This window comes from Acipenser ruthenus, chromosome 39, assembly GCF_902713425.1.
Source record: "Acipenser ruthenus chromosome 39, fAciRut3.2 maternal haplotype, whole genome shotgun sequence".
NCBI lineage: Eukaryota > Metazoa > Chordata > Actinopteri > Acipenseriformes > Acipenseridae > Acipenser > Acipenser ruthenus.
In genome coordinates, this window is record NC_081227.1 from 4,650,944 (window position 1) to 4,675,691 (window position 24,748).

The following is a 24,748-nucleotide window of genomic DNA, read 5'->3' on the forward strand; positions in this document are numbered from 1 at the left end:
TTTGCATTCAGCCAGATCCACTATTTGTAATCCCTTTTAAACCATATGCAAGACTTTGCAGTACAGCAATGAAATGTGAATTGCTATTTTGTATATGTCTTGTTAGGTTACCACACTGTCATAATTATATACATTCACTCATCTATTTTATGTACAGCTGGTGCCACCAGTTACCCACTGTGTACAATAAGCAAAATAAGAAATAAATATATGCAAACATTATAGAAAAAATATATCATGCTTTATTTGCACGTACTGTAAATACGCAGCATCTAGAAAATAGATATGAAGGTTTACATTTTTTACATTCTCAGCGTAAAAAGCAGCAGCTAATTTTGTAGAAACCATATGGGTAAGACTGTTTTTAAGACATGTTTGTCTGTGGTGTAAGGGTGCAGTGCTGTGTCTGTATGATGCACTGATGTTACAGAATCTGACCCCTGCAGGTGAATGAGATTACGGTTAAAAGCTCTGCTTGCAAAACCATGCCTGCGTCTTGCTGGGTTTGACTCTGGCCTCAATCTCTTACATCAGCAATCCCTGGACCGAATGGTCTGAGTGATAAAGACAAGCTGAAATATAGTTCTAAACCGAAAATGAATCAAGGCACTGAGAAGTCTCACCACAACTGAATTAAAAAGCATCACAGTGTTTCACCTGATATGTACAGTACTTCATGTTTATTTTGCAGTGGCCTGCAAAGATCTGTCTAATGTGCAGTACAGACAAATGGAGCAAACATCAGCCAAAGTCTATGGTCATAAAGTGTTTATAATGGCCAGCCCTGGTCCTCAAAAACCATCCACACTCTATGTTTGATCCAACCGGGCAGGTCCTCAAGAGTTTCATTTTCTAAAATGTTTATTGAAGCTTGAAGTGGCCATAACAATTACACTAGTATGAAACCCCCAGTGGCTAGGAATACTGCCTTTTATGCACGCTTAAAATAAATAATGTTTTATATTTAGGACACGGTTGGTCGAACACGAACCTGGATCAAAATGTGTTGTTGGAATCGTTAATGACATGTTTAATGGGGCTGTAGCAAGATGAGGTTTGGTTTGAATCAGATTGATTCCTTTCCTCACCCAGACCACAGAGATCTGAGCATGGAGATTACACTCCTTTACAAAATAAGTCCACTGGAAATACTACAAAATAGTAGTGAACAAATACAGTACTAAAGAGAGAACTGATTCACATACTAATGATGACTATTTAGTTCCTCCCTATGTTAACTGACAAGACCCATTCTGTTCTGACTGTAACTTTTATGAAAGTGGAACAACTGACAAGCGGATCTATCACTAGGGTCAAATGTGTTTATGTCAGCTAGGCCTGGCATTGTATCTAGAATAAAAAAAGGGTTCTGAAAGGGGGCAAGATGCATGCTACCAGCTCCTGTCAAGTGTTTCACTACAACTGTGCTCAAGTCAGGGCGAAATAACCAGGTTCACTGTGATGGAGTAATGGCCCACTCAGCTCTAGCACTGTGATCAGGAAATCTAAAGTTCCAATTTCAAATGTCTCTGGAGTTCTGCTTGGAGTTCAAGCTCTACATCTTGAACTTCTCACAACAGTACTGACATTTTCATTGTGTTCCTTCATCTTAACGTGGCAGTCCTACGTTAACCCTGGTTCAAATGCACATTAACCCTTTCAGTCTTGGTGGGAACTCACGGCCCAGCCTTACCTTAGCGCCGTATGTTAACATAGGCCATCAGAAATCACGTTGGACCCTCACGGGTCGCAGTCTGAGGAAGTATACTGTATAAATATATGTGCAAAATATTTGTTTTTGTCCTGTTCTCATGCATACGCAATGAAGGTGTTCCTTCTTCAGCTTGACAATAATAATTCAGGACTGAAAGGGTTAAGTCAGGGTTTGCAGCATGAACAGCTAGTATGGAATTAATTCAGAGGGAATTTCACAAAAAAGACTTCTCAAAATCAATAAGAGAAAAGCAGGAACTTGACCCATAAACAATATGCATAATGATTTTTTTTTTTTCCCCCAGACGTTTGGTGGTGTACGGATTTGTGTAGGAGATACTAAGACACTGTAGGAAACATCAGGCTATGTGGATGCCTTTGCATACTGTGTATCTATAGCAGCCTATAGGGGGTGTGCTTTCGGTCCCTGACATACAATAAATCAGCATTGTGAGGATGCACAAAGTGTTATTGTTCTTCAACTCTCACAAACACCAAATCTGTTCAAATAAAATACAAACCAAGAAAAAAGACATATAACCCAACAACAGTGCATTTTAACCTCTACAGTGCATCTCGGTTATCTCATGGGGTGCTGTACAATATACAATACAGACCCCTCCAGAGGTCTGACCTGAAGTAAGGTGGAAGTCACCTGGCATTTTACAACACCTTACATAACATGTTATAGGTATACATTAGTATAGTACATGGATTCCACGTAGTTAGCTAACACTGATCGTTGCTACATATTTGTTTTCATGTATTACAAAATGCCACTGTTGAAAAAAAATGTTACAATGTAACTTTCAGGCATTGTTGAAATCAGGCAGTCCCAGTTGTCTGCGGCTCTAAACATGCGTCAATACAATCCCGTTACAAATGTCTAATTTCAGTATACAAATGACCTCAGGCATTGGTGTTTTCACTAGCTATTCACCTCTAAGAAACGCATTAAATATTACTACTTCGTCCCACTATGCGCTAACCAACATTTAGAACTGTAAGCAAGAATCGTATTCTGCATCTACAAATACCATTATTTTATGTATGTATTTGTTTATTTAGGATAACCGATTTAGATTATACATTGATCTAGTATAGTGGCTCGTTAAATATACAATATTGGTTATACAATAAATCAACCAACCAATACATAAATCAGGACATGTTATAAAACTTAAGGACAGTGGTTAGTTGACATTGCGTATGTATTTATTTATTTATTTGGCCAAGTATACAAAACAGAAGCTTGTTCCTTACCTGAGCAAGACGCTGTCTCCCTGTCTGACAGTGAGATTGTCCATCACTCTGTTGAAAGGCGAGGTGTCCCCGCTCTGCACGGGCACTCCTGCAGGTACAAGAAACAGCAGTCTGAGAGACAGTACAAGCAGGCACCTCCAGGATTTCACAAAACAGCCACAAACACTCATTGTCAGTTCAGAACAAGCGCCCAGTCTGAGAAAAGTGGGGACGCAAATCCCTTTAGAACGAGAAAAAAAAAAAAATAAACTCCAGTTGAAAATTATTTTAAATAAATGCAGTTCTTTACTCCAAATGCAGCATCTAAATTGAATAAATTATTCCTCCTGCGCTGCTGAAATAAACACTAAATGCGTCTTTTTTTTCTTCAAGGGCAATGATGACACAAAGTCAAAAACCTAATGCAATTACAAACAAATCCTGCCGTTACAACAACCACTGTTCCTCCTTCCTGTAAGTTTCTAAGACTTCAGAAATCGCAATCCACACCCCCGCGCATTTAAAATGTAATCGCCGCAGCAACGCGCTAGTTAGGAAAGTCAAAATCTTCAACTTCTTCGCGTTGATGTAGAGGAGATGTTCACTTGAAACGCCAACAATACGAAATCACCAAAAATTAAATCGCAGTGTAAGATGATCCCGGTTCTGCGTTTGGCTGTGTGTGTTGAAACCAAGCAAAGCAACAGCCGCGCACCCCCCAAGGATACAACTGCAGAATGATCCCAGTGTCAGCGGGAGAGCAAGATTTCCTGTCGTTGATTTCCTTTTAATTGTTTACAAATAGCTAGAGGCTGCGGCGCATCGCTGACTAGATAGTGTGGTATATATAACTCTGCCCACCACCCCATTTGTCACAGTCAGTAGTATCTGAGTTGTTTTAATCCAAACACCACCCTCTAACATCAGTGAACCACAGTCTTAGAAAGTGTTGTCATGGCAGCTAGAATTGTCAGCGCAAAGCGCATTATTGCTCAACCCAAGCCCTACCACAAACCAGCCCAAAGAACACGATTAATCGACACGTTTTAGCTTTAGAATGGCACAGCAATTAAACGTAACCCGGCCACATCTACAACAGAAGCCCGCAATTGAGTCCACGACCTACCTGCATGTATTAGGATATGCTATACAAGACTGTTACCGTGAATCAATAATTCTCTGCTGTGGTAACACCAATGATTTATCTGGCAATAAAGTTACACAACAATTGAAGCTGCAGCTAAATTTAGCTTTGGGAAAGGTTGAAAAGTCTTTCAGTGAATCGGAGTGCACAAAAGGCTAGTCGACACTGTGGTATGCACTGGTTTTGTTCTAAGATAAGGGGCTGTTGAAACTGCAATGGTAAATTATGCCATTGCTAGAATGCCACCACAGACTCACAGAGGCAACATTTTCACATAGGAATTGCTAGTGCTGCAAGTGATGCTGTGGCTAATGTGTGGGTTATATTGCTGAATTGAATTACCGCTGGTATTTGCTCATTTGAATTGTTTGTGTTTTTTGGGTGTCAGGACCCCTTTGTAACTGAATGGGGAACAGGTTAAATTCAGTAATAATAATGAACGTCTTGACTAAAATACCCTCTAAACCTCAGGAAAACATCCTGAAATGTCACTGAATTGTATATCCACTCTGACAGTGCACCATACTTCTTGGAGACACAGTGAAGGAAAAAAAAATATGAAATAAAAAAAGACTTTCTGAAGAAGAATACAATGCATATACAATAAGAGTCATGTTGTGCAATGGCATATTTTTCTTTTTGTTCTGATTACTAGAGAAATATTGATTGATGAGATGTAGCTTCAATTCTCTTCCTTGTCGGCACTGCCACCCTGCAGAGCAGGCTCCATGGAGCGGGGTGACAGTGCTTTGTGAGCACAATCAATAGCACACGTTTACTGTAAACCTGTCCTCTATGTGGGAAATGTAATATAATTCCCCGTGAGCTTTAGCAGGACTTTTATTTATTTATTTTTTATTTTTATTTATTTTTTTTGCAAATTGCAGTTTATTAAGGAGGTTGCAATTAAAGCAGAATGACATAGTTTAAAATAAATAGTTAATACTCTAAAGCAGGGGTGTCAAACATGCGGCCTGTGGGGCAATTTTTGGCGTCCCGGCCGTTAGTTTCTAAAATAGTATATCGTTTTGAAATTCTTCTTTAAAACAACCCGCCTCTTTAATATAACACGCGTCTGCTTTGTTTGAGTGACATTCCCATAGCCAATCAAATAGCACACAGGATCCGTTTCCTCACACACAGGTGTAACAGCACAGCACACGTAATTTTGATTGGGATAGTGAAGCGAAGGCTTGTTTAAAGTATTTACTTTGTGTAAAATTTAAAATCAGTAGCCAAAAAGTAGTTGGAGTTGTCGCAGAAGCGAAAGGTGGAGGCGGAACCCAGAATGCCAAAGTCGTTATCCAGATGATTATTTGTTCAATGAATAATTTTGGCAGCAAGGTAATACGTCTGATTTGCAGTGCAACAGTGGCAGTTATGAACGATTATAACATACAACGTCACTTTGACACGCTTCACAAAGCAACGTATTCTGAGTTTACTGGAAATGAAAGAAGCTATGGAGCCTCAACTAAAGGTTTTTCTGAAAATTAGAAGAAAAAATGAAAGTGCGGTGGATGCCATGAACAGCACAACCACAGGAAGCTTTTTTGTAACTTCAAGAAGCCATGGAAAGTGCAGAATTACCTTGGAAGACTAACGGGGATTACAGAGTGTGCACCATATATGACTGGACAAAAGAGTGGACTGGCTAGCAGAGTGCTGTAGAAAATGAAAGAAAGAAATGCAGAAATCATGAACGTACACGCTATTTGCAATTATGGTGTACCATAATGTTTAGTGCCCTTTTATAAAAAAATCGGAATAATTTATATCAACTCTTTATTTTAATGATTATTATTTTATACAGTAGTTGACAGAATAATGGTTTGATATATGACAGTATTCATGGTTCTCAATAGAACTGTTGATCCTTAGCAGTACTGATCAATTATTTATTAAAAACTCCAAACTTATTTGATTTTAAAATTGCATTTCATACCTATTAGGAAACTATCGTTCAGTTCACTAGACTACATTGTCTTGATTTGATTAACTGTGTAGGAGTTAAATTGCTAGTTCTTTTACACTTTTCTGTATTACTGCTTTTTAATTTGAATTATGAGCACAGTAACCAGGAATGTATTTTAACATGTCTAACTAGAAAATACTTTAATTTATTCATATCTAATAGACTTGTATTGAATGGGAGAGTTACAGTCCATGATTTATATTCAAGTTTAACACGTTTGCAACATTGTCATAAGAAATGGTATATGTGTTGCAGTTAAGCTATCCCTGGATTGTAGAGATTGCTGGGTTTAATGGTAGTTTGTTTATATACCTTTCTTTTCCAGTTTTTTGATTCCTTTGTACTCTACAAAAAAAGTATATCCTTTATGACTGGTTTCCAGCTACTGGCATCCTGCATTTTAGATAGCAGCGAAGTCAGAAGTCTCTTTCTTTTTCTGAATGCTTTATAAATGTACTTCTATATGTGTGCTTATCCACTCTGATGTTGCCCTGCAGTGCTGCATATAGCTTTGCATATAGCTTTGCTGCACCAAGAAACAGTAAACAGTGGGTGAGTATACATAATCAGCTTCAAAAAACATTTTTAAATGTATCATTGTTTTATTATTTTGCTGTTTTGCGTGTTGATTTATTTTTTAATGTGGAGAATGTCAGCTCCTAAAAGGATTTTTCTTTTTGCCTTTCATTCTTGCTTTGATACTGCAGAGAGCAGGGAAGAGCTTTGCAGCTCGCAAGAGGATGCTTGCCTACAAAATTTTGCCAAAAATTTCTGTACATGGTGGCGGTAACAGAGAATAAAGCTACCCTCCCCCAGGAGCTTGAGAGGCTGACTCAGTGAACTGTGAGAACAAAGTGTTGTCCCTGGAGACAGGCTGTTCCCAAGGTCTACCTGGAGTCCTTTTTAGTCACAGTGTGCAAGCTGTGACATTGCATCTGCAGTTTGAACTGCAACCTTGCAACGATTCATTTCTTGCAGCGTAATTTCTGCCTCTGCTCACATAAAAACTACTGAAGTATTCAGCAATACTGCTAAAAATAGAAACATGCAGCGCCCCCTCCAGGTAAATTCATGGTAATGTGATAGCAAAGCATGCACTGTACTGTGGCACGGTTTTAATTTCCATTGAGTTCTAGTCCGTTAATAACAGATATAATAATGTAACCTAAATTTAATTTTACCACAGCAAAATGTGCACACACATTTTCCCCAGATTGCATGTGGTTTTTACTGTGCATTTACCATAGTTTACAAGTCTGCCATGTTTTTTTTTTTATGTTTGACCACACCTCTATTTGATTTACCATGCTTTTAGTACATGTTATTGTACTTTGCTATACTTTTACAGTGGTGAACGTTTATAAGGGAAAGAAAGACACTTTGCAAGTTAACAGTATCTTAGAGCCCCCAAAGCCAGTAAGGAAATAACCGTGCTCAAGGCTGGTAAAATGTCACTGGATCCCAAAGCAATCCAGACAAAACACTTTCATGCATCACTGTGCAGCTCTGCACAACAGGATCTGTGATATTGCATGGTCTTCTTACACAGATTATTTTATTCTCTCCCTGTGCTTTTTAAAATGAAAATGTACTGCTGTTTCCAGTATCACCTCCAGGCCCCTTTTAACTCCTTGACCTTCAGACACGTTTTCACAGTTGTATTTCCATATCAGAAGCGAGCCACAAAAACAATAACAAAAACCTAACTCATTTGCAAAGTCTCCTCGCTCCAGGTTTGGCTCAGATTAACTGAATCATATAAAGGGAACAGAAACAGATGCATCCTGCAGGTATCGGATGTTGATAACTCCAGGTAATTAGCTTTTAACATCAATATCCATCCAAATGTTGACTGGAGTTAAAACCTGTAGTGGAACGCTGTTTCCCTGAGGGTTCCAGACAGTAATTATGGTCTTGATTGCTCTCAGGAGGTCATTTCCTCAACCCAAGGGGTAGTTTTCCACTATAAGCTGAAAACTATAGTTGGTACCTGTTTTATTAAACCTGTTATGTCAGAGGGCAATAGTGTTTTGACTGTTGTCTGCTGAGTGACATCAGATGGCAATAGTTCTATTAACCACTAGAATGACAATTGGCAATGGCACAAGCTGGTGTTGGTCATGTGACCATGGCTGCATTAGCCAATAGGGTTGCAAGACTTAATCTAAGGGTTTAATAAAGAAAACAAAACAATGAACAGTTGAAACACGCTAAATCACAATGAAGTTAAGCACGATGAAGTGAAATTACCACGATAAAACATTTGAAGTGGTTTGCAGTTAGTATTGTACTGTAATTGCAGAAAGCACTGGGGACTTGTAAGTGAAGCATGAAGGAACTGTTTGGAGACCAGCAGCAATACATCACACCATTTCTGAAATGGAAGCATGGAAATTCATGGATTGCAACAGCAAACCAAATGCCATTTATTCAGTGACAAGATATATGGCACCAGATGTGAAATAAATGAAGCATACTCAGGAAAGGAGTTAAAAGTGGTTTAATCCCACCAGTGAATATACTCTGTACTCAATCATAACTCATTCCAGATGATCTTTCTCCAACTTTAAGAATTCCTTTTGCCCTCAAGGCTGCACTCAATGAGACCTTGCTCACAGTGGCGCAGTATATCTTTGCCTAGTTAAAAAAATAAACTACCATGCAACTCCTTTTGATTGCTCACATTTTATTGGCTTCTATATTAGCGGTCCTGATTTCTTTCTACCCCCAGGGGGTAAAGCAAGCTAATGAAAAAAGTAATAAAAATAAACTGTTCCAATTGTTTGCCATTACTGTAACATAAAGAGCATGTTCATGTAACCTTGCTGTGTAACAATCTAACAAAACGTACTTAGAGTGCTTAAGATTCAACCCAATATACAGTAATGTTAACAACAGCAATCGCTTGCAGAGTGAGCTGCTATTGTGGTGTTGGCTAAAAGTATATAATTGCCTCCCTAGAGAATGCAGCTGACTCATTACTTTTTGGAAGGCCATTAAAAATGTCAGCCACATTATTTTCAGAGTTCATTGTGTAGCCATCCAGAACTAGATATGTGACACTGTTTTTTTTAGGCTTTGCTTGACGAAGAAAGCGTATTTTTTTTGCTGGAACCACTGTATCTATTAGATATAAAAAGGTACAGCTATTGGGTGGTGTTGAGATGGCATCAATCTCTCTATCCAGGTAAGTGTAGTTGGCCCAACTTTTTGAAGTTAGTATACTGGAAATTATGTGCTGTAGTACTGATAAAACCTTAATTTATTAACACTGTATCACTACATATAACTGCCTTTGTAATAATTTTGCCACTTTGATTACACAAATATATATTTTTTATTCCTGTGAAGATTGCAGAAATTTCCTTTAAATGTGCTGTGAAGTGAAGTAAAATAAATCATTGGATTCTTCGCGTTTGCCTTTTTTTTAATGGTTTTTCAGTCAGAAACACAAATGCACACCTACTCCGCTGACAGACCAAGCATGTGGTCATACAAAGTGCCCAAGCCAATGAGGAATCAGAACCAATCAGTGATAGGAAGAGGAAGTCTACAGACAAGAGGACGTGTCTGCCATCTCAGAAGGCTTTGAAGGGATTTAATAAAAAGGCTGGGATGGAAGTCATGAATAAATAAAGTCCTGTTAGTACAATGTATGTAACAATAGCATCTCTTATCTTTATTATCAAGTCTCTTGTATGTCTGACTTGCATCTCAGATAGGAAATAGGACTATGAGATCGCTACCAGTGATTGTATCTCACTGTTAAGAGGACAAGCAGACTAAACTCCAGAAAGATTTAAGTACTGTAGTCATTAGCTAGAAATGATGTCCCCTAACTGTTTCTGAGATGTTCTCATTGCAATTACTCAGATACTGTGTATTATTATTATTATTATTATTATTATTATTATTATTATTATTATTATTAATTGAAGAGTCTGTGTTAAGGTGAGTTCATTTCTTCACTTCTAGCTGCTTGTTTTAGACTTGTATTACAGATTCGGTCAGCCTAGTGTCTTTATAGAAGAACCAGCGCTCTTTGTAATCTGCTGATTTGGAACAAGTTACCTTTAGTTTTGTCTTTTTTTTTTGCCAGTGATGTGTGTGGCACAGTACAACAGAGAACTACTTTGGGAGCCAACACCTCGTAATGGGTTAACCTGTTTGAAATCGGCAAGTGGTAGTCTTCTACTTGAAAAAGAAAAGCCACTTTATCAGCTAGCTTTTCTACACTAGATACATATGGACTGTGATTTATAACAGCTGTTGAAATGTAATGAGTTTCTGTAAGTTTTATATTCCATTTATAATAAAAGAGTAGTGCTCCCCAGCTTATCCTAATCTTCTGTTATTGGAATAATCACAGTAATAGTTGACAGTTCAAGGCAGAAACATAGAGTAATATGTACATCTCAGATAGACTCAGGCCTTTTAAATAAACATCCAGCATTTATCATAAATCTGGTTTACAGGAGTTTGAAAGAGGCATATAAATGATAAACATATGAACACACTAGAACCTGTTGTACCATTTATTTGTAAAAATGAAAACAAACTAACTGTTAATGTTACAGAACTAGTAAGAACAGAATCAAGACGCGTGTAGGAGGACCATTTAAACTAATCTCTGAGTTATGTATTTGAAAGCTTTTTACCATAATTGTCTGGGGTTTAAAAGAAGAAAGGTTCTGTTCAGCCCAGTGGTAAATGCTTTTTTGATACGCAGTCCTTTGAAATGCAGTTTTGTATTATTTTCGGCATCAACTAGAGTTTACTAAGCTAAGGCACACATATGCCAGGGTGACGGGCATACAGGATTATAGTATTATATTAAAGCAAATGAAGAGAGCTGTCTAAGTACTGAAGATGGTAATATGATCCTCCACTTCAGAAATGTCCTAATAGACCCTTGGATACACAACAGATGCTGAAATGATGTACATTATGGATTATTATATCCATTTATAATCACAGTTTAATAAAAGTGTTGCTGCTCTGTAAAGTTTTATAGCATCCTGTGATGATAAAAGCATCTGGAGCAGTCACACGTCACCAACACACTTTCTTTTAATAATGGTGATTCTTTTCAGATTGCAATTATGTTTAGAATTGTGAACAGTTATCTCAGTTGTGTAGTGATGGGTAGATATTTCTCTATAGTATGTAATTAGATCAATCCAGCTTGACATAAGACGGTTGCAATGGACTAGTCCTTATCAGGGCTAGGCACAATTTAATCTCCAAGAGATAGAGATACCTTTTTATTATTATTTCAAATCGACTTCCACTGTTGTAGCAACATTTTTGAAGTCATGTTCCATTTAATAACATCTACTAATCTCACTTTCCTACTGAACTGTTGCAATTCATTTTCCAGTACTTTATGTGAACACCATTGGTTCTTCAGAGTTGGCGGTTTCCAGGAAACAAGAAAAAAAGCAAAAACAAAAAAGTTTGTGTATTACAAACAGGAATTTGTATTAATATGTGATTATTAACATTAAAGGGAGTAAACAAAATATATAATAGCAAACAAAATATAATTTAGTTTTAAAAGCTGAGCATGACTGTTGGACATTTGAGTGTAAAGTACAGTCATTTCTTCATCTTAAAAACTGTTATGAAACATAGACAATAATTAGTTCAAATATGCCTGCAATTATGTCCATGGTCTTCTGTGCTTCAGAGCAGTTCATGTCTAAGGAATTTTAATGCATGCCAGCAGATCCCATTTACATGAAATCCAGAACCGATAGTCTGAGGAAAATTGGGGCAATGGTAACTAAAAAACAATGAGATACTGTATTGTGGAATCTTCTGGGTTTGATACCCAAAACAAATGGATGGTCTGTAAGGATGTGAATATTACACAACCATTCTGTATCAGCCCCAGTATAATGGCCCCATTCTCTCCATCTTAAGGCCCCTTTCATTCCATGGTGATGGTCGACTGAAAATCCCACCTCGGTGTACATTGATGCCACCAGGTTATTTTATTGCCCCAATAGATAAGTACAAATGTCTTTTCATGCAACCAGTTCCTAGACAATACCTCTTGTATCTATTCTGTCTGCTTGCTTAACTTCTTTATTATCTTCTTGACTGGATGGACCTCAATCTGCATCATATATAATACAATGTATTAAACACACTGTACTTGTGGTGTTCTGTACTGTAGAGCATAGTGCGTTAAATGGCACCGTCTATAATGTGCATGTATTAATGTAGCCACAAAACTGACCTGTATCCCTGCATACCTGTTGGTGTATTACAGATGTCGACAAATCACAGATATTATTACAGATGTTGATATTGCCCCAGCATGGTTTCCATGAGTTATTTTGTACTGTGCTTTCCCTACATAATGCTAACATATGCTACTCTATATTCACTTGGAAATTATGGGCTATTTGATTTCAGTTTCAGCAACCACAGTAATTAAGTTAGCAATCTTATCTGTATGCCAATGTTACTGACTATAAACTAATCCCAGGTCGAATCTGTTTTAACAGAAAGAAAAAATATCAGAGTTTCTCACTCTTTCACTGCTAAGCTAGTTATGCTTACACTTAGGAAAATGATTGCATAATAACCTGCCATGTGTTGCCTTGGGAGCTCACAATAGCAATTCTGATGTTAATGTATGTTTTATTTGCTGTAATCTTTTACAAAACGTGTATACCAATAAATACAGCATTGTAAACCTCAAACGAGTAGTTCATTGAGAAAAAAAAAATTTTATTCCATTTAGTATTCTATTCATGGTGAACCAATAAAAGTAAATCCAGCTGGAAACGCTTTATTGGGATTGCAGTATGTTTTGTCAGGATGTCTTTATTAAATTGATTTAGAAAGGTTCCTTGGGGAAATTAGTGCTTTGAAGGTAAACAACGTACACATAACAGTTAATCCTGCTGGTATAATCCACACCTGTGGGTGTGGTTTGAACGAGTCAGTATTTAAAATTCATTTCTATTAAGTTTTGCCATGGTAAATTTGCACAGTAATTGTGCAGTTTTTCCCATGCTTTCCCCATGGTTATAATACGCATTTACAATAGTTTACCACGGTCCATCGTTGACAAGATTTGAGTATAGTTGCATATAGTTGACAACATTTAAATTGAAATGTTTATAAAAAATATCAGCATCAAATTATTATTATTATTATTATTATTATTATTATTATTATTATTATTATTATTATTATTATTACTATGCTTTCTCCAGATAAATCCAGTAAAGCAAACAGCACGTTTAATTTATTATTGGGTTATAATACAAAGATAAGGACTTCATTAGACCTTTAAAACATTCTGGAATAATGGATTTTGTTTGTGGTTGATGGAGCACCTCATGGGCGACAGGCGGGATTTACTCTCTGCTCCGCAGCAGCAGCAGCAGCAGCAGAGGTGGTCTCCAGCATTTAATGCTCCATTGGCACCACAGGCAAATGAGATTACTACAGGAATGGAATTCGCACACTCTGCTGACAGATTTACAGATCCCTGCTGGATATAATAAAGAGGAGAGGCTGTAAAACCATCCCCTGTGAGCTCAATTACACCCGGCTTGGAACTACTTGTTTAGTTTACCAAATCAGAGCAAGTTTGTTGATTTTCGTCTGGTCCGAGGGCGCTGTAAACTGCGGGGACGTTGGTGTTTTCATTCCAAGCAGATGCCATACCTGTTTTGTCAGTTTGATGGCATTGTTAGAACCTTATATCGTGGTCAGAGGTTACATACCAGCGACCACAGAGTCCCCAAGAGACTCTTATCCAATATACAAAACATGCTCCTTCGCATGGGCAGTTATAACCTTGTCTCACCTATAAGGATCTGAATACATACCTGCGGCACGTAACACAAAGACACGCCACTGCTCTGGTCTGATGTGACTTTCCCTTATAAAAGTTTACCATAGAAAAAGCATAGCAAAGTGTAATAAAGTATAATGAAAGCATGGTAAAGCACAGGTAAGCATTGCAAAGAATAGCAAGGTATGGTAAAGAATATTAATAGTTTTAATAGGAATGCTTTCTTTTTAATTGTATCCAATTTATAAGCTTTTGCAGATACATTGAATCAAAATAAAAGGAAAGCATTCCTGGGTGTGCGATTGTTCTTCAAATTACACTGTATATGGTAACACGGTATGCACCTCAACAAAGAAGGAACATTGAGGTTGTGAGTCTTCTCTTGCTAAAAGAATATTCATAAACCTGGTAAACCACGGTAAACTGGTAAATGCATAGAATAGCCATGGGAAAAAGTTGTAGCTAAACAAAACCCTAGAATTCTCTTTTAAACACACTGGTAACATCAGCTACAGAGTTTGTACATCACATTGCCCTATATAACAGCACACTTTCCAAAGTTAATCAATACACAACACCGTACCAGTTTGAATTAAAGTTATAATAACTGATAAACAAAACCGTATCTTTTGCATTGTTAGAAGCATTACCAGCCCACGTAATGGTTATGTTTCAGCCATTTAAGCTGACTGCCAGTAATCCTTGTGAGTCAGAGAAAGAATGACGTCAAATGTGCATCAAGCTAATTAATTCCACTCAATTAATTCCACTGAGAACTATTCTTCTTTTGGGACTTACAGCCCACCAGCTGCCCTTTGACAATGGGGTGACCGTACCCACCCTGTAACTACAATGTATATGTATATCAATTAGACCCATTGAAATGTGTCACTGTCTTAGTTGTTAAATAATACAATATACTGCACTGTCTTTGCCTGCTTGAATTTCAGCTGTAATGAGGGCATACTTGACTGAGCTGCTTTTAAAATCGAGCCCTGTGATTGCTATTAGAAACCATTCAACTGTAGCACCGTTAGCGCTGATCAAAATCTTAGACAAAGGGACTATAAATTAAGAACATTTGTTTCCATTACAATACAGAACAAAGCAATATTGAGCTGCAGCGGTTTTCTTTGCAAATAAGATAATAATACAATTGATCTCTTGTCATGTTTAACAGCGCTGTTTTGTCAGTATTTAAAAATAGATAACGGTTTTGAATCTCAAACTAAATCCTTTCCAGGAAAAATTACAAAACTGAAAAAGTCTAAAGATGCCAGCTGTCATTTATTGTGAATCCTGTGCACTGACTTTTTCAAACACATCGCCTCTCAGCAATGCTTCTGTGCATGTTTTGATATTCATAAAGATTTTGTTGCACTGTATATTAATGCACAATTGATGTAACTGTATACCGTGCCCCAGACCTGCAGACTGCTGTGAAATAATAAACCACTGGGTAGTAATAACAACTATCAATTTAAAGTCGCTTAGGGTTAGGATGGCAGTTTAATATGATATGAATAGCAGATTTCATTGGGCCATCCGTATCACGAAGGATTCTTTTAGTGACAGTTTGTGAAGGGGTTGCGTGAAGTTAACTATTACGTTCTGACTCTTTTGCATAATTGTAAAAGATTCATTCTTGACTAAGGGATTGATTTGATCAGCCTATATCCCACCGGAGCATTTTACAGCACTGGAACATTGCATCAACCTAGTCTCTCTTTATCCCAGTTTAATGTTGCTTCTCCAGAATATTTGCACCCGCAGGGGAATTCATATTTGTTTCCACCAATGATCATTTGCTCCGCCCTACATGCATGTTTGTTATTTATCCTAGTTTTATGTACATTATGCATGTATTATGCTAGAAAATGTGAGCAATGGTACAAGCTTAGAGTTAGGGTTAGGGAACATGGTCTTACAATTAAGGTTTTAGTGCATAGATATAGACTTACATGTGTAACCAGGAAACCTAATTGCTTACCTGGGGCAAGATGGATTAAATCCCTGTTATTTGATAGGCTGTGTTTCCCTATGGGCTTATTTAATGACAGCCAGTAGTCTGCATTTTGTGTTGCTTTAGTAAGATGTGAACTACGGCCTGTCCAGGTAAGCATTGCTGGGTTTGTATTATGTGTGGGTTTCATTGGTTATGAATTAAAAAGAGAATATATCACATGGATGCTTTTTTCCACGGCTTTGTAAAATCAGAAGCATATTGGTTAACATCAGCTACACAAATTAGACACCGTCAGCATCGCAGGTTGTAAAGCACTGAATGGCGCCCAAGTAGAATAAAAAAAATCCAGATTTACGTACATTGGTGAATTGGAGATGTGGTTGAGGACTCGTTCGGACCAGCATTGTTCTAAATCAGAGCAGTAAGAGGCCTCCCAACCAGTGCTTAAAAATACCGCCTTATAAAACCCACTCTCCTGTATTATTCAGAGGTCTGTGGAAATGTCTCCATGGAAACAATGTCTTTGTATGTATATTTTATGGGCATACATTACCAAAACAAAGATAAAGCATTAGGCATAATTCCGAGCACTCACATTAAGATATATCATAGCAAAGACTTGATTCATGACAACAGTAAAATTGATGTATCATGTTAATGCATTCCACTTAAATTTTTTTTTCTCTTCTTCTTTGTGCCTGGCTAAAAACTCAAAAAAGCTGATGAAATGCATACTCTCTGTATTCTCTGAGTGGAATAAATATTTTAAAACTACATTTTGCAAATTAGAAGTGTAAACTACAATCTAAAAAATGGCAGATACGGTACAGTAAAAGGGTGAATAATGTAGGACTACAATGCAATTGCTGGCGTATTATACTTTATAAATACAATTTTAAGAAAGCACAAACAACTAACTATTTCCTTGCATGATTCACTGTGGATATTATATATTCTGTAAAGCGAGCAAGGACCACAATCAGCCTTTCATTCTAAAAAGAAATGACGCCTGCATTATATCCAGAAGCCTGCCTTGGCACAACTAGGACTTTCACTGAATCGCTCTGTGTGTCTGGCAGGCTCGCTGGATACATAATGGAGTGTGTGTTTCATGTAATTGTTTCTTCTTGACAAGAAAAGATAGGCTTCACTTAATGGATTTGAAATATTTTAGTTACGCTGGTCTGGGCTGAATTGAAACCAATCTAGACCTAAATCAAATCACTTCTTTTGAACTTGTGAATATGAATAATGCCTGGAGCCCTGGCCAGTGCTGTCTGTGAATACACAGAGCGTTGGCACAGTGTGTCTCTACGTTCTGTATTCCTTTCTATTTACTCAATCCCGTCCTGTGACAGCAACAACTACAAAAAAAAAAAAACGCCCAGTGCTCATTTTACATAGTCAGATTTCCTATTCCTGTGTATCATTGAAAGATTATTTTTATGTATTTTGCAGAAATGAAAGATCTTTGTTGTACTCCCTTTACAATGACTGGTTTCACTTACAGCCAAACTATATTTCCTCATTGGCACAGACACATGCATTTCTGACTGAAGAACACCCTAGAAGACCCACAGCGTTCTCTATTATTATTATTATTTATTTCTTAGCAGACACCCTTATCCAGGGCAACTTACAATTGTTACAAGATATCACATTATTTTTTACATAAAATGACATTATTTTTTTGCACATTATTTTTTACATACAATTACCCATTTCTACAGTTTTTTTTTTTTTTTTTTTTTTTTACTGGAGCAATCTAGGTAAAGTGCTCAAGGATACAGCAGCAGTGTCCCCCCACCTGGGATTGAACCCACGACCCTCCGGTCAAGAGTCCAGAGCCCTAACCACTACTCCACAGTGATAAAAAGGTATGTTTAAAGGAATGATTTGACCAACCTATACCCTGTCAGTATAAGCCACAGCTGAATTTCTTTAAAGCATTGTACAGCACCAGTGCAATCCTGGGATCAGCATGGAAAAATGAGCAATGCAACCCAGGTCTGAATTAAATCATGTCATAGCCAGGGCTGGGGCCAATTCCTGTTTTTCAATTCCCAATTCCATGTCCAATTCCTTTTTAAAATCAATTCCCAATTTCCATTTCCCATTCCTTCGAAGGGATTGGAATTCATATTTTAGAGACATAATTGTTGTGATCGTTCAGCTGCTTTAATCTGAAGCCAAACTAATTGACTAGCAGTGACTTCAATTGAAGTACGTTGTTGTGGCTGTGAGAAGCTTCTTTTATCAGAATACTGCTGAGTGTGATCAGTGATGTGCTGGAATTGATTAAAAGGGAATGGGAGCTGAAATTGGAATGGATTTTAAAAAAGGAATTTGAATTGAAAAACAGGAAATGACCTCAAATGCACCAATAAAATCCAGCTGTGCTTATCCCAGTGAGGGTAACTATATTAAAAGGAGATTCTCATTGGAATTTATGCACAACATTTGCCCTCTTCAACAGGTCAGACAGGAACCCTTTTTTAATACTTTACAGCTGTGAGATACGTACACAAGGCCTTTACTGTTCACTTGCCTTCAATCACATGATTTCGTTTTTATTTTTATATGCCAAGAGGTTTTTTTGATCATGCATAGGTCCATTTAACGCTTCTTCAAGGGCACTTGGTATGTCAGGTTTAGTTTATCTTGTCAAAGAAACTCAGTACAAAAAACGAAACCATTATATTTTCTGTAAAAGGAATTAAAATTGGTTTTATTGTGAACAACCATACAACCGCGTTATGCACTTTCTTCAGAGGAAACTTAAATATACTGTACCTGTGCCTTCCTCTGATGCGGTTTTAACCCTTTTGTAAACTAATAATTTCCACAGAGAATAAAAACATAGTAGTTTGTATGTATGTGTAAATGTGTATTTATTTATTTATTTATTTATTTATTCTTTAACCAGGAAAAAACCCCATTGAGGCCTCTTTTACAAGACAGACAGCAGTCATTTCACATCCCTAAAAACAACATCTCTCTAAAAGACAATCTCATCATACATTCAATCTGGGATCAGAAACATTCACACTTTGATAATTCTTGGAACCTCCTCATTAAAATCAATGTAATCTCAGTCATTGCTCTTCATTTACATTTGGGTTATTTATCTGATGCTCGATCATATCCCGGATACTCTTGTACAGACTATTCTGTGCCATAGGGAGCGCTGTAGCTAAATGCTGATCAGCCAGCCCAGGACCTTCTCCAAGGCACTTGATAAATAAGTGTAAGACTATATACTTGGGTATATTTACCTGTAGCAACAAACCTAGGTAACCTGGCAACAAACCTATTACAGTTTTACACACAAAAAGTATCCGGTGTAATTGCCTCCTACAATTAAGTAACATCCAGTTTAAAGAAACCAGTAACTGGCAGTGATGGGTTTGAGGGTGGCATTCTAATACAAATCTGGCTGCTTTGTTTCGTCAATCCAATTTTTTTAATTGCTCAGCAGAGGCATGTAAAAATAACAATCAAACAAAGGAAAAACACAGCTCTTCATGCAACATGAAAAACAGACATATATATATATATATATATATATATATATATATATATATATATATATATATATATATATATATATATTGAATCAGTAACTTCTAAACAAAAAATACTGGAGACTAAACCACACACAAACCAATCAATAATGCATTAAAAAGTGTGCTGCTGCTGCTGCTGCTGCTGCTGAAGAGAATTCCAAATCCCTGAAGATTCCAGTATTATTTCTAGAACTACAGCACAGTTCCAAGTATATTAACATTCTTTGGGGAGAGTGATTGTAATCTGCAGGAAATACTTTTGATCACAAGTTCTGTCTTCTGTCAATGTGATGGGCCTGGGTATCAAATTGATTTGCTGTAGCTGTTACAGTGCGTTGCAGACGACTGTGTCTGTGAACATTTTTCATCCAGGACTAGTTTACTTTGACCTTCATGCGGAATATGGAATATCTAATATTCAAAAATCTGCCAGAGCTGAGTGGCATATTTACTATGTTTTCAGGTTCAAGGCAAGTGACTGCGCATTATCTATTGTTAACCTTGTTGTGAAGTCAGTTATACAGTAGCTCTGTCAGCAACACAGCATATATGCTAATAAGGAACATGAGCCTCACAGATTAAACTGTGGTGCTCGTTTTCTTTGTTAGATTTTCTTTTCAGTATTCCACAATGGTTAAAATAAAAGTGACATTAAAAAAAAAGTGGGAGGCTGGAAAACAGGAGGGCCAGCAAGCCCACCACACTGTACTGTACCCTAGCACAGAGACCACACAACTAATGTTATCAGTACATTGCATGCCTTGTACATAGCATGCAGCCAAGCTCCTTTTGGTTTTCAGGGAGAATAATACACTATACTGTTAAAGAAGCCACTTTAGAAGTTTAAATAAAATACTCCACATGGACAAATCACATCCAAGCACTTTGGGACACAGTGTCCCAGGGCGCTTTCGATCTTTTAAACAAGTAATGACAATTCATTCTAAAGCCCTGAAGCTAATACTTAACGGCATGAGGCCATTTCTGTATAGATTATCTCCTGCTGAATAAATGCCTTCACGTTAGACTGCCTGCTCTCTACTATAAATGACTACTGCTACTCATAAGCACCACTTGAAAACGCCGGTCAGAATGGGTTGACCTTATGACAACTTGTGCAACATAAAAATAAAGGTTACTACCAGTGCAGCCCAGAACAAGTGCAAGATAATAATAAAACAAGATTGCATTTAGATTGCAAAATCAACCAAAACCGGGCTTATATAATCACACAATAATAAAATATTGAAGAACGACCTTCAAAATACTTACAGTGGAAAACAAAGTGCAAAACAACACCAGGAGACGCACCATAGCCCTATCCTAATGCTGAATTCTGTATGATGGATATTGTGGGGATATTATAAAACAAGGCAAAGAGCCTGAATGGATGACGCTGGTGTCTTGGCATTCAGTTACCTTCCCAAGAGGTTTGTATATCTAAGTAATCCATTGCTTCCAGTCAACATGGTTTGCAGTCTGAAGCATAAATGTATCTAATGTGGTTAGTGAGCAGACTCTCATTTTACATGCAAGATTATTAGATAAGGACCAGTGCCCCCCCCCCCCACCCGCCGACTCCTCTTCTGTCCATTTGCACACATGTGAAGACATCTGCTGTGTCTCTTGAGTAATAAAGTGTAAGAGGAATAGTGGGAGGCATCACACATTATCACACTCTGGAAAAGTGCTTGTCCAGCTGTGATCTACCTTGGTCTTAACATTACTGAGAAGACATTATTGATAGGGTAAGATTCTGGGGATATATGGGGGTGTCCGTCTGTCGGTACTTTAGCCTGGCACAGCTGTGTTGTGTTGCTGTTTGCGATACATGTATGAGGTTAGAAACCTGCATAAGTACTCCAGTGGTGACGGGGAGTCTTATTATAGCAGTATTGACAGTGCTACCGAATGTTAACAAGACTAAAACTCTGCCGTGTATATAAATTGATCTCTACTTTATAAAAGAAATACAAAACTGATTAGGCAGTTAAGAAGTCACAACACAGAGCCATTAAACTCCACTTTTGATGGTGTAGAGATTTTAAATAATGAAGAGAACGATATGCGACCAAGCCCTGACCATGTGATTGGTTGTTTCTAATTGACAAACAAAACCAAACAGTGATATGAAACACAGCAGTATGCGAGATAGTGATATGGTTATTAGCCAAGCATAATTGAAAAAGGTTGTTTAACTGAACAACAGAATCTTGTGTTGCGTTTTGCAGATTATTTCTGTATCCAGCTTAAAAATCAGGAAAAATAACAGGTGTAAAATGTTGAAAAAATTAAAAATAATAAAGGGCATTCAGTTACTCTGTTCACTGCCTCTTCCCTGGTCCCCTTGACCATTCCTGTGCTGTGATTCACCTTACTCTGCTGATAGAGGAAAGCTGTCAGGAAATGACACTCGCAGCCTCTGCTCAACAGCACCCTCTAGAGGCCAACATCTCTCATTACAGAGGGGAAAAGTGGGCATAAGCTGGAGTTAACTATACAGGGTGCCGTGCACTAGACGCAATGCGGTTTTTCATCGGACGACAAGATGCTTTCGCCCTGGTGTCGCCCCCGCGTCGCCTCGGGTGTGAAAGATGCTTACCAAAAGTATAGCTTCTATTGATTTTGTCGCATCGCTGCACAGTTTCGCTTGCCGCATGGTGGGTAGCAGCCTTAAACTTTCCATCGCCAGTGCTTCTCTGATTTTTCATTTAGCTTTTGTTTCATGCCGTTAGTCTTCCTTTCACAGCTCTAGTGTAATTTCTAGACCCCCAAACTAAATTTATTACAAGAGAGCACTGATATTTTTTTTATTTAAACATAATTCTAAGAGAATGTTTTTGAAATGTGTTTTTTATTTATAAATAAGTAGTTTACGGTATAAGAGAGATCATCCTTAAATTCGGTACATACCACCATTAATATAATTAGTAAGTACCTGTTCTACAGTATGCTATAATATTTTCTACCATACAGTACTTAATCTATACATTAACACATGTAATCCCCAAGTAAACACCCACCTAGCATTTCTGTATCTTCTACAGACACTAACATGCAACCTTCAATCCATTATTACTCATTGCTCTACCTTCTCACCCTAACAAGCTTAGGAAACCAAGACCATTTTTTAGAGACAGGAACGGCTTTGCTTAAAGAAATGTTGCTAAATCTTACACACCCCCGGGTGCCAACCTCATAATTAAAAACGATGCTCCATGAGTAATGTAAGATATTGATTTTTGTCTTGTGGTAGAGATTGCCACGCTTGCCTCTTTGTTTCAGGATTAATTGCTTAACATTTCCTATAATGATGACACATAATAAATGTCAATATATTTCATACCTTTTTTTTTTATTTTACCTGCACATAATGTACTTGGAAAACCTCACTAAAAAGCATTTTTTAAAAATCTATAGATTATCCTTTACTCTGCCAAGCTAAATGGAAAGGTACCTCTTGCCAGAGTAAACATGGCATCTATTCATCTTTTAATTTCAAACTTTTTGTTTAAGGATTCTACAACCACAAAACTTGAGCATATTGATTGAGTTTCTGTTTGCGTTATAACCTCAGTTTCGAAAAATAAATAAATAAATAACGTCCCGTAAGTATAAAACAATATTTGGTATACGATGATTTCTAAAATGTGCATTATACTTTAAGGAATATGTTTATTGTCATCAAGTTTTGTGAAGCAGTTCTGAAAAACAATTCTGCAGATCTGGCATTGCACACTGTTAAAAACAAAACAACAAAAGAAAAAAAAGTTAAGATTATAAACCAAACTGAGTTTACTTTTATTAAAGAAGTGTCAGAACCCAGCTGCATCCCTTTCGCTTTGGCAATTTTGGCAAATTCCCTGCAAGATCACTTCACAATTGATGCAGGGTACTTTTTAAAGAAATCATTACTTATTTTTGTCAGGGTGCATACCGTTACAACTTTTATTTTTAACAATATGTTTATGGGGAGAATAGAAAACACAGTGACCTCTCTTCACAGGAGAGGCGGAAACATATACAATTTTATCGTTCCTCACGACAGTGTTTTACTCAAAGTCTGCACTAGTGTTTTCTACTATTATAACAACCTTGACTTGCATAAAGATGGAAAAATATTGAGGGAAATAGCTCGCATCATTTGATTTTCAAGGTGTGGTATCCGAAGCATAATCAACAAGTACAGAGAAACATCATCTGTAATTGACAAACCCAGGACTGGATGACCCAAAAAGCTGTCTAACAAGGATGAGCAATACTTGAAGATAATATCCTTAAGGAATAGAAAGAAGACAAGAGTTGAATTGACAACAGAACTGGCAGAAGGCACAGGTGTCATTGTCCATCCATCAACAGCCTAAAGCACCTTTGACCATTGTTCCACAGTCCAATGTTCATGTTCTTTTATGTATATTTTAGCCTTTTAGTCTTGTTCCCCTTTCTTAACAGAGGTATTCTTACTGCAACTCATCCTTTAAGTCCTGATTTCAAGAGTGACCTTCATACTGTTGATGAATGGACAATGACACCTGTGCCTTCTGCCAGTTCTGTTGTTAATTCAACACTTGTCTTCTTTCTATTCCTTAAGGATATTATCTTCAAGTATTGCTGCTCATCCTTGTTAGACAGCTTTTTGGGTCTTCCAGTCCTGGGTTTGAACAATTACAGATGATGTTTCTCTGTACTTGTTGATTATGTTTCAGATACCACACCTTGAAAATCAAGTGATGCAAGCTATTTCACTCAATGTTTTCCCATCTTTATGCAAGTCAAGGTTGTTATAATAGTGGAAAACACTAGTGGAGGCTTTGAGTAAATTGCTGATGCTCATAATGCATCAGAGTAGAAAAATGCAACATGTCTTAAGATTTTTTCATAGCAGTGTATAGATTATATTATATATATATATATATATATATATATATATATATATATATATATATATATATATATTGTCAGCACAGCCTATCCTTATTTATACAATCCTGCAAAGGAAGCTGTGCATATGCTTGCTGTACTGGTATTTAAATATGGCTAATTCTACTGTAAAGGGCAATCAATTCTGTGTCATTGATACAAACAGGGTTCATTATAAAAATGCACAGCATTAATAGGCTGACCTTTCAAACAAAGAAAGTCACATGAATAGAAACAAACCTTCAACAACAGTGAAATATTCATTGGTGACTTTTTGACATTAAAAAATAATTCCTTAATTTATCAAGTGGCATCAAGCTGCAGTACTTCCTTTAACTAAGAATATGATTAACTTGGTAAAGCACAGTGGAGCTCGGGAGCCCTTAACATTTAGTGTCTCTTA

At 37.2% G+C, this 24,748-nt stretch overlaps 1 protein-coding gene across 7 annotated transcripts in view; it reads right to left on the bottom strand.

The window, feature by feature from the left end:
• The window catches only part of LOC117397092 (neurotrimin-like), a 237,590-nt gene that overhangs the window by 98,271 nt on the left and 114,571 nt on the right, over positions 1–24,748 (bottom strand). For 2 of the 7 annotated variants that reach the window (XM_059009674.1, XM_034912613.2), the window contains exon 1: positions 2,977–3,803. In XM_059009674.1, coding sequence (XP_058865657.1) covers positions 2,977–3,146 — 170 coding nt within the window. In that variant the 5' untranslated portion in view covers positions 3,147–3,803. Of the gene's footprint in view, positions 1–2,976; positions 3,804–4,081; positions 4,257–24,748 lie in introns of those variants that run through there. The other 5 variants (XM_059009675.1, XM_034912615.2, XM_059009677.1 and 2 more) reach the window with 4 other exon arrangements.